The sequence below is a fragment of the Balaenoptera acutorostrata genome, chromosome 12 (assembly GCF_949987535.1).
Source record: "Balaenoptera acutorostrata chromosome 12, mBalAcu1.1, whole genome shotgun sequence".
Lineage (NCBI taxonomy): Eukaryota > Metazoa > Chordata > Mammalia > Artiodactyla > Balaenopteridae > Balaenoptera > Balaenoptera acutorostrata.
The window spans coordinates 8253987-8265815 of NC_080075.1; the positions used below are offsets into that span (position 1 = coordinate 8253987).

Here is an 11829-nt window from a genome sequence, read left to right on the forward strand (position 1 = left end):
GTCCCTCCCACTCAGGCACCATAAAAAGAGAGCGCAGGCGCATTGGAGCCACGTGACCGCTCCCGGGAGCGCTGCATACCCGCCAGCCTAGGGGGAGGTTGGCTCGGAAGTGAGTTTCCGGCATTATGGCGGGGTCACTCCTGGGCCAGGACTCTGGAAGCACAGCTGCAGTCACTGTGATAAAGCGGGCGTTGGAACTAGAGTCCGAGTCCCGGTACCCGCAGGCTCTGGTGTGTTACCAGGAGGGGATTGATCTGCTCCTGCAGGTTCTGAAAGGTGAGCAGTGAGCCGCGGAGGGAGGATTAGAGGAAAAGGAGCTGCAATCTGCTGTGTCTGGGCGGGAGTGAAAGTTAAAACGCTTACTGTGCACAGCGAGAAAGCCTTAAAATACAGAACGTAGGGTAGTCGACAGGACAGGTGGACTGATTTCTTTTATATCTTTAGTAGATTGATGTCGTCAATAAAAGAGGGGTTACTATCCTAGAATTTTAAGAGACATAACCAAATGTAATAGATAAGCCTTGAAAGGACTTGGGTTTGAATGAACAGTAAAAGGCATTTTGGGATCAAGTTGGAAAGGTTGAATATGGATTGGGTAGCATTAAAATTAACTTTGTTAGGCAGTATGGTATTTTTCGAAATCTGTTCTTAGTTTTAGAGATACAGCCTGAAGAAGTGTTTGGGGAAGAATTGTCATGATGTCTGAATCTGATTTTACTTTAAAAGAACGTTGAAGCAAATATGGCAGAATGCTAACAATGTTTAACTCTAGGTGGTGGGTAGTAAGGGTGTTCATTACACCCTTTTCCTTACTTTTCTCATTAAACATTTTCACTAAAAATTTTTTTTTTTTTCTTTTTTGGCCGTGACCCGCAGCATGTGGGATCTTAGTTCCCGGACCAGGGATCGAACCCGCGCTCCCTGTATTGGAAGCGCGGAGTCTTAACCACTGGACCGCCAGGGAAGTCCCTTCATTAAAAGTTTTTAAAAAAGATTTTTTTTTAATGAGAAACGGGTATACTGAAATTCGGTGTGAGAAATGTATAGGACTGTGAGAGGAGACAGTTAAGACTTTCTGTTACATGGTTATTCAATGTTGAGAGGTACACAGATAACCCTTAACACCCAGTACAATCCCTGGCAGGTAGTAAACACCTAGTAATTATGTATTATATTGACTTAAGACCGGCCCCTGCTCCCCAGCCCCTGGGGCTCTTAGTCTGGCCTCAGATCTCCCCTCTGTGCTTTTTAGCCTGAGTGTTTCCGATTTGTTTCAGAAGCTTTGAGATAGTAGAGGCTGCTTTTCAATGTTCAGCACTTTTCTCAGAATGGTAAAACTCTACCTTGGGTAGGGACCATATGATGATGATGATGATGACGGTGATGATGGTGATGATAATGAGAGTAACATCATTTGTAAGTGCTGAGTGCCAGGCAGTGTGCAGAGCACGTTAAAAGCATGATCTCAATTCATTCTTACAATTGCCTTATGAAGTAAGAGGTGATGTTATCCTCATTTTACAGCATAAAAAATAAAGTTCGCTTTCCAGTTCTGCCACAATTGGTAGAGTCACAGTTGAAACCCAAGGCTTTAAAGACTGTACTATACTGACTCTCAGAAAGAGAGATGGTGTACATTGTCCGACTCTGAAGCAGCAGTATCACAGGAGTTCTGCTCCTGTGTGCTCCCCTGATCCTGTGGGGCTTACAGAGACAGTGACATGATCTTGCCAGTTAAGATGTAAATGCAAATAACTCTAACGCAGGGAAGAAGTGCCAGGAGCCCTATGGACAAGTGCAATGCGGATTTAAACAGTGAACAGTCATTGGGGGATGGAAAGGTGGGTGGCTTTTGATAGGGGTTTTGGAGGGATGAGTAGAATTCCAGAAATTCAGCTGAAAGTGTTCCAATTCTGTCTGTGCTGTTACCAAATAAGTGGTTCAGTTCGCTTTGGCATAGGTCTGTAGAGAAAGAGTGAGAAGTAAAGATTAAGGGTAGACTGGGGCTTGGAGCACACTGCGGATGGCCTTGACTGCCGGGAGATTTTAACTCATTCCATGGACAAGGAGAAACCATTTAAAGTTTTTACAAAGGAGTGACGTAATTAAAGTTGCATTTCAGGGCTCGGCTCTCTTAGGAATATGCTTTTCTCCCAAATATTTGCATGACCTACTCCCGCTCCTCTTCCAGGTCTTTACACAAATATCACCTTATTTGTGAGGCCATTCTCTGACCCCCAGTGTAAAATTACAACCGCCGTCGTGGGACTCCCTTATCCTTCTTCCTTGCTTTATTTTATTTAATAGCACTTACCACAATCTAACATATGTGTTTTACCAATTTATTTATTTATTTATTTAAAATCCATTCATCTGTCAGTGAACACTTAGATTGCTTCTACCTTTTGACTATTGTGAATTTCCCATTGCTTATTTATTTATTTATTTATTTGGCTGCGTTGGGTCTTCGTTACTGCGCGTGGGCTTTCTCTAGTTGCGACGAATGGGCTACTCTTTGTTACAGTGCGCGGGCTTCTCATTGTGGTGGCTTCTCTTGTTGTGGAGCACGGGCTCTAGGCGCGTGGGCTTCAGTAGTTGTGGCTCGCGGGCTCAGTAGTTGTGACTCGCGGGCTCTAGAGCGCAGGCTCGGTAGTTGTGCCGCATGGGCTTAGTTGCTCCGTGGCATGTGGGATCTTCCCGGGCCAGGTATTGAACCCATGTCCCCTGCATGGCAGGCGGATTCTTAACCACTGCGCCACCAGGGAAGTCCTACCAATTTATTTTTATTGTTGTCTTTCCTCTCATTTGAATGATAGGGGAGGACTGTGTTTGTTTTATTAACTGCTATGTCTCCAGTGCTTAGAACAATGCCTGGCATGTGGTAAGTTCTCAGTGAATATTTCTTGAATAAACGAGTGAATATGGCAAGAGCGTAGGAGAGACATTAACCTGAAGAGACTGAAGTCAAGCAGACCAATCAAGGAGCTCCTGCAGAAGTCAAGATGAGAGGTGATAAGGGCCTGAATGAACCAGGAGGGCGACACCAGTATTAGGAAAGGGAGGGGACAGTTTGGACATTGAATGACTGGCACTGGCACGTGATTAGCTGTTGGAATGGGAATTGAAGATGGCTGTATGATTTCAAGCCTGGAAAACCAAGGCATGTTTGAAGAATGGGTCTATAGTGTCAAACTCTGATCAAGGATGATGATTAAGAAAGGAGTACTATATTTGTAGAGGACAGGGAAAATAGAGTATATTTATAGGCAGGAGCAAAGTAACAGTAGAGCTTAAGAAAAGAGATGTTAGATAAAATGTCCTAAAGGAAGCTGAGGGGGAGGTGTATGGAAAAAATTATGTAGATGATAATCATATTGACAACATTTATTGAGTATTTCCTACATGCAAGTCTCTTTCATAATTAATCATCTCCACAACTCTCTAAGGTACTGTTACTCTCTCTGTGCTACAGATGAACATGCAGAGAGGTTGAATAACTGGCCAAGGTCACATAGCCAAAAGTGACAAAGCAAGTTTTGAACTAGAACAGACTGACTCCAGATGCTTTACTGTTAACCACGTTTCATACTGCCTCTTTGTAAAGAGTCTGTAAAATGCTGAATCCTGACAAAAAGTTCAAAGTTTTTGAGTTTAGAGGAACATATATCAACGTACTGGAAGAGTATGAGTTCTCATATCACCTTAGGACAAAAAAACAGGATTCCCCACAAGAGATTTATGGATGACATATGGGTATATTAGGATTTTCTTATGCTACTGTAGTATAGGCATGAGAAAGTAGGGGTCTAAATGATATTAATTTTGGCAGTAGAAAAACTTGAAAGGGGAAGATTTCAGTAATTATATGGATATCAACAAAGTGTTGGAAACAACTTAAATGCCCTGGGTAGGAGAGTGGTTGCATAAACCATGGTACAGCCAAACAATGGAGTACTATACTGCTGTAAAGAGGGTTGAGCAAGATCTTTGTGAAGTGATATGGAGTGATTCCCAGGATATATTGTTTAGTGAAAACTGCAAAGGACAAAGAGTAGCTATAGTATGGTAACCTGCATGTAAAAACAAAGATATAAGAAGATTTTCATGTGTCTACTCATTTGTTCCAAAGAAACACAGGAGGATAAAACCAGAAACTAATGAAATTAATTACTTAATATGTGGTGGGTGGGAAAGAGGTGGAAAGAAGGGGGAAATGGGAGTGGGGTAGCAGGATGAGGAGGGAGTGAATAACTTCTCTAAGTTATTCAATTGTTATACATAAGGGAGAGCGAAAGAAATAGGTAACCTAAGCATCTTTGGAAAATAGTATTTTGGCTGTATCCTGTAAAGTTAAAGACAAAGTGAACAGTGTACAAACATTGTATTTTAATTGGTAAATTATTTTCTCACAACGGTATGGGTTAGGAATTCTGAAACTATTTTATGTCTATACTAGGCTTGAACAAGCCAGTAAATATATTGTGGATAATAAAAGAAGTTACAGGTAAGGAAAGGAGGAAGGCTAGAATGAACCCTGTGGGATCAAAGTTATCAGCATGAATTCATGGTTTTTAATATAGATACAGATGGACAGACATAGAAATAGAGTTGTATGTGTGTGTTAGTAAACCTCCACGTACTTTCTACCTGCATTGACGGAAAGGGTCTAGAGGTAGTGATAAGACTCCCTGAGTAGCAGTGAGCACAGTTAGCTCCCAGAATATGATTTCTTGATACCATTCTCCAATAAAAGGAACCAGGGCTCCTTGGAGAAATGGTTGATTCCAGGGCTGGGGCAGGGAAAATAAAACATTTTGCACCAAAAAGTAAGGAAGTGCTCAAAAAATGATGGGTTATGTCAAAAGGACAAAGGAGCCAACATGATGGAACTCTTAAAGCCAACACTGATAAAATTTGAGCAAGAAAATATTGATAGTATTGGATTACAACCCATAGAATAAAAGATATATCCATGAGTCCATATTGACATAAATCCATAGTTGAATAAGTAAGTAGATGGGAGAGAAGAGACAGCTCTTCCTTACAGTGGAATTCCAATTAATAAATTAAAGAGGAATGATGGAAACAGAAAATCACCATTTGGCAAACACTGCAGTAATAATTGTTGCAGGCAAAGACCATCAGCGGATGCTAAAATTAGCGGATGAAGAGTGGAGAGAGACAGGATATCTTCCCACAAGGTAGCGACTCCATACAAAAGAGAAAATAGTGATTTTTCCAGTGGAGAAATCTGTGAACTCCACCTTAACCAAGTGATCAAAGTCAGCGTCACCAGGAATAAGACACATCAACATCGTATACCCACTGAGAAGGGCGCAACACTTCTGTGATTTTCTTGCTAAAAAAATGCATAACCTCAGTCTGTCTAACCATGAGAAAACACAACGGCCCAAAATGAGAGACATTCTACAAAATAACTGACCACATACTCTTCCTAAATGTCAAGGTCATAAAAGGCACAGACACACTAAAGGAACTGTTACAGATCGTAGGAGGCTAAAGAGGCATTACAACTACATGGTATGTGGGATCCTGGACCAGAAAACGAACTTTTCCACTAACTTTCTTTAGGTTTGTATATGAGCTAATAGTGTCGTGTCAATGTTAAGTTACTTACTCTGATAATTGTACCATGGTTGTGTGATATGTTAATACTAGGGGCATCTGGGTGAAGGGATTCTGTGCCATTTTTGTAGCTTTTCCATAAATATATAGTTAATTCAAAATAAAATGTTTTAAAACTCAGAGTTTAAAAATGAAATTATAATGGAAAATAAAAGCAATATTAAAAGGGAGGAAGGAAGGAGCCAGGAATTGATTTGGTGACTGATTGGGGGTGGGGCTTGGAGTAAGACTTTATTGATAACGTATATTCAAAAAATACCTTCCATTTTTGGGGTGGCTGGGAAAATGATTCGGCATAAACCATAACGGGGAAGTCTGGAATAGAAGCTGGTTTTGTGGAAGAAAGATAGATATTGTTTGCTATCTTTTTTTTTTTTTTTAAGGAATTCCTTTATTTTTATTTATTTATTTATTTAATTTTGGCTGTGTTGGGTCTTCGTTTCTGTGCAAGGGCTTTCTCTAGTTGCGGCAAGTGGGGGCCACTCTTCATCGCGGTGCGCGGGCCTCTCACTGTCGCGGCCTCTCGTTGCGGAGCACAAGCTCCAGATGCACAGGCTCAGTAGTTGTGGCTCACGGGCCTAGTTGCTCCGCGGCACGTGGGATCTTCCCAGACCAGGGCTCGAACCCGCGTCCCCTGCATTGGCAGGCAGATTCTCAACCACTGCGCCACCAGGGAAGCCCTGCTATCTTTTGATTATGCTTAGATTTCAAACTTATGGGTAATTAGGACAAAATAGTGCTCAGACTCAGTGACATGTAATAAGCCACCTTTGTTTCCTCACCAGATTTGAAGTCTCAGCAGTGAGACATGGTGTCTGAGTCCCCACTCCTAAATAAAGCTGCTTCAAATGCTTAGTGAAAAAAATGAAGGCCCTACATGATCAAGCTAAATTTGGGCCTATTATTTGTGCATTTTAGGACCAAGACAGACCATGCCAAAGGACAGGAAATCCGTGGAAAACTTGGGAAATGGGAAATACTGCTTGTACCAAATAGGAAGCCTGTTTTGAAAGTTGAAAGTGTATTTTTTAAATTTGTAGGCACCAAAGATGTAACAAAGAAGTCTAATCTCAGAAAAAGAATTTCTGACTACATGGATAGAGCAGAAAACATAAAGAAATACTTGGATCAAGAAAAAGAAGGTAAAGAGGCTGTTTTGGAGAGTGTGTGTACGTGCTATTGTGATAAAGCCCATTTCACCCAGTGTTTCTGGCTGTGCCCTTTGGAGCTTGCAGGTCTACTCTGCATTTCCATTCATCTGTACACGAGCTGTTCTTAACCTTTTTCTTCCCTGGTGGGGGCAAGGTGGGGGTCAGATACCCTCCTGAGAATCTGAGGACAGCTCGACGTACTGCAGAACTTTGCATGCCATTTTAAGGAGTTCATAGATCCCCGTGAAGCTTATGTGTAGACTCCAGTTTAAATAATACTGCAGAGGAATACTGAATATAAATCCTGTATTTTATTTGTATTTCCCTTTATAAAATGACCGAAATATTAAAGTAGCTCAAGAAACTCCTGGGACTTCTTTGAGATTTTCGTTGTGAGTCAAAACATTTCAGGAGTTAGGTATTCCTAATGATTAGAGATGCAGGAGGTATGGTTCCCTATTTATAATTGGTTCTCTACTCATGAGGATCCAGTTTACAAACTTACAATGGCAATGGCCATTGCCACCTGAAGTGCACGGCTGCTGCTTTCTACAGTCAGTGGAACTGCTGCCCTCAGAAAACCCAGTGCCCCCTTCCCTCAGCCGCTCTTTACTCCAGCCCTCTCCCCACCTCTTCCTGGTGTTCTGTACTAGCGCACTCCCTGACTACCCCCACTGAGGTCCTCTGTTGAGTGGGAATAAAATTGTTTCCTTCACCCCCAGGTGAAATCTACAATGCAATTTCCCTCTAAAACTTGGATGAAATATAGTACCATCAGCATTGTGGTTTGAATACTGTGGGTTAAATTAACCTGTGTGGCTAGCTTGGCTTGAAAACCGATGCACAGTTGGTAACATTCTATCTCTGGAAATATTAGGAACAGAATCCAAACTACTGGTTTTCCAACAAGGTTTAAAAGTGCAACCACCATATAAATTAGGAACTACCATTAAGGGTCATATTTTTAAAAAACCGTAAAGGTCTTCGATAACTTATTCAATAATGAGCCATTTTGAGTAAACAAAAACAATGGAACTACCCTGCTGACGCTGTGGCATTCTAGGCTTTGGCTTGGGTTATTAAGAAGTACTATAAATTTCTGCTTAACACAGTCTCTACAAGTTCTAAGAAAGACTCCTAGACTCCATATTATATTGCATTTATATATTTAATACTTCAGCTATTCAGTTGCAAGACATAAAAAGACTTAAATCTGAAGAGAAGGACCAGATGGCCACTGAATCATAGCTTGTGGTTCTTCTCATGGTGACAGGAATATTAGATATCTTTATACATATGGTTCCCTCTTGAATAAACTGCCTGGTCTATAGGATTTAGTTCAAGAACCGGTTCCAAGAAATCTCTGGACTTTCCCACTTGCCCGGCTTCCATGAAGGCAAAAAAGTCCCACATGGAATGCTTTGCCTTATTTACCTTTGTATGTGTACCATCTTGCAATGTGCCTGGCATGGAGTAGGCATTTGAAAATGTTTGCTGAGTGCACGAGTTAAAAAAAAATTAACTTGTATCTGATGCTGATTTATTACTGGATGTAAATATAGTATGTATAAAAAGAAAGGAAGTAGTCCCTGGTTTTATTATTGAAGCTTGTGTTTTGTAGCTGGAAAATATCACAAGCAAATTAAAATAGAAGAGAACGCAACAGGTTTCAGTTATGAGTCACTTTTTCAAGAATACCTGAATGAAACAGTTACGGAAGTTTGGATAGAAGATCCTTACATTAGACACACTCATCAGGTAGGTGAAATGTACTCCCATACGATGAAACATTATTGTTTTAAATGTACGAGTTAGTAATAACCCCTCCTAATGTCTTTCAGCTGTATAACTTCCTTCGATTTTGTGAGATGCTGGTTAAGGGACAATGTAAAATAAAAACTATTCATCTCCTCACCTCTCTGGATGAAGTAGGTATCTGAAGGCATTTACTCTCTCTTAACGTAATGAACTTTACTCAGTTGCAGGGTATAGTTCGAGGCAAACCTGGACCTCATGCTTCAGCTAGAGCTGTTTCACTGGGAATGAACTTATTCTCTAACAACAGGCATAAAACACCTTGGGAAAAATGCTGTTGATTTCAGTATGTCATATCTTGTATTTGGCCACTTTGCTAAACTCTCTTGTTCAAGTAGTTTCTCAGTTTCTTGGATATTCTATGAGGCAATCACACTGTCTGCATTATTGACAATTTCTGTCCTCTTGATTTTGATTTAAATAGGAATGCTTCTAAAGAATTCATATTTCTAGGATTAATTTGAGAAGAAGGAAGCCCCATCTGAATAATGAAACAGCACCATTAAAATACATTTTATTTATTCTTTAAGTGAATATAGGTTTATTCACTTTCACTTCCTTTTACAGAAAAACTAAAGATATCTGGATTTATTAGTAAACGAGTCCTGTGCCATGCTGAGAAATTTACTATGAAAAAACATGCATCTCTAGAAATTATAAAAAATATTTGCAGATTTGCCAAGCCACAGAATGCTAATGTAATAAAATACATTTTAGGAGATAGGACAGAGTTGTGTTATGTTCACGTTAGAGAAAAAAACAATTATTTTGATAAAAACAGTTGCTCTTAAACTACTTCATCTTCTTTGGTTGCTTGTTTGCAATAATGGACAGTGAAACTAGTATAGAATCTTTCCATTTTAATTCACCTATGATACACATTGCATAGCTTAGGAATAATTTAAAATATTAATAACTGAGGCAAAAAATTGTATTTTTCCTATTAACAGGGCAGTGGGAAAGAACAGCAAAGTAGTGGCCTGGAAGAAATAAGAGAGTCACTCAGGAATCATGGAGTGCAGTTGGAATTAGAATACTCTTCCTTGATACACGACCGGGAAATTAGGTTAGTGTATAGTAATATTTTAATTTTTATGCAGTTGAAAAATACTTATTTTTATTTCTCATAATAAGTTATATATAATTACATACAATATTCAATTTAAATACTAAAGATTTAAATAAAGCTCAATTTTCATATCTTTTCACTTTTGAAGAAAAAAAAAAAAATCTGGCTTATTTTGTCCTGTATGTGAGTTTCCTATTTCCTAATGGAATACAATTTACATGTTCTGTGTCATGTGAGAAGAGGAAGTACTTTTCTGTCATTCAGCTATACACAGTGTTATGGCATTGGGATAATTTCCTTTTCTAGTGATACTAATATTTATTTAATGTGGTTTCACTTCTCATGGTCTTTTAAATATTCTAGTCGGCATGACAGGACGTTGTGTCGTGCCTGCCAGGGCTCCGCCTGCTTATGTCCCCCACCTCTAGGCAGGGGAACCCCTGAAACATCACCGCAGTCTCCCTGAGTACACTTGGAAGCCACTTGTTAGCAGAACAGGGAAGCTTTATCAGCAAGGTGAAATTCAGGAGGAAAGTTTAATTGAATTGTTAAACTCTTTATCAGCTAATGGATGTTTTGTTTCACTGTAGACACAGCCCATAGGTAAACCCAGGTTTGGTTCAACTCTTGCCACTGGAAGAAGTGATTTTATTTGTTAGGGGGAAATTTAGCTGACACTTAATACATTATAGCTTTGGTCATTGTCTGACTTAAGTGTCTGGAATGTAATACTATATACTAATTTCAATAGGTTCAACAATGGATGGATGATTAAGATCGGAAGGGGACTTGATTATTTTAAGAAACCACAGGTAGGATATCGTCTTATGAGTGACTGTGTAGCACTCTTTTTATTTTAATAAAATGGCTTTGGTCCTTTTTGTTAAAAAAAATTCTTTTCTTCTCTTCTTAGAGTCGTTTTTCCCTTGGATATTGTGATTTTGATTTAAGACCATGTCATGAAACAACAGTGGACATTTTTCATAATAAGCACACAAAAAAAATATGATGGGTAGTAGCCTAATTTACATTATATATTTCTATTTTAAATGAAGATTGGATTTTTTTTTTTTTTTTTTTTACTCTGGACAGATCATTCCTATAACGTATGAATTTAACAATAAACTTTTACATTTCTACTAATTTATAGATTCATTGTTCAGTTGTGTGACCAATCCTAAGTATTTTTATAAATACATTACTCAGTAGAGTTATAGTGTTTCAAGTCATATGGTTAATTTAAACATTTTACCAGATTTTCTCTTATTTGCCTGTTGGAGAGTGAATCAACACGTAATGAGCACCTATTAAGAAGATGAATTGGATGCTTTAATCTTGCCCCTGGGAATGTAGAGTCCAGGAAGAAAAATCATGAATTAGAGTACTCTTAAGAGACAGATGGGCTTGTGGGTCTAACAACCAGAAAAAAATAACCACTGATAATTTTGTTACAATTAAGTGTCTTTAGCAGACATTTACCTATTTACATTTACCTATATATTTATATTTATATTTTTATATATATATATATATATATATATATATATATATATATATATATATATATATTTTAATGTTTGGGCATAAGAATGGACAAATAAATCACTGGGACAGAATAAGGAATCCAGAAACACACCTGAGAGAAAGTGGATGTGTGTATGGGCACATAATAGATAATAAAGGTCTTTCAAATTAGTGGGAAACAAGTAGACTAGCCAATAAAAGTTTGCAAGAGGTAACATTAGATCTCTACCTTATGCCACATAGAGAAATTATTCTAAATGGGTTAAAGAGCTAATGAAATATCCAAACACTTTTTTTTTTTAACTCCACTGAATGTACTAAGCATAACACAAAACCCAGGAATTATCAAGGAAAGTAAAGAGCAAATGATCATATAAATATTTAAAACTTGAATAAAGGGAACCATAAAAAAGTTAAAAACATGAGATCAAATTTACAACATATAGGAAAAGGGTTAATAGTCCTAACATACAAGGAAGATTGCCACATTTTCAGTAGGTTTAACCTGACCAAGGATTTGGTCCTTTGAGCAATCTCTCTCTACTGGGTTGTTCCTGCGGTACATACATTCCCATCCAGATACACCCTGTTTCTTTGTTCTTCATGAACAAATTTCTTTGAGTT

General features: G+C 38.7%; 1 protein-coding gene across 1 annotated transcript; it reads left to right on the top strand.

Moving 5' to 3' along the window:
• The first annotated feature begins 71 nt into the window (after positions 1-71).
• On the top strand, positions 72-10835 carry MITD1 (microtubule interacting and trafficking domain containing 1). Its single transcript, XM_007197308.3, has 7 exons — positions 72-276; positions 6687-6788; positions 8419-8555; positions 8639-8725; positions 9563-9678; positions 10433-10493; positions 10595-10835. The coding sequence occupies exons 1-7, from the start codon at positions 126-128 to the stop codon at positions 10688-10690; spliced, it is 750 nt and encodes a 249-aa protein (XP_007197370.2). The 5' UTR covers positions 72-125; the 3' UTR covers positions 10691-10835.
• Positions 10836-11829: the final 994 nt, after the last annotated feature.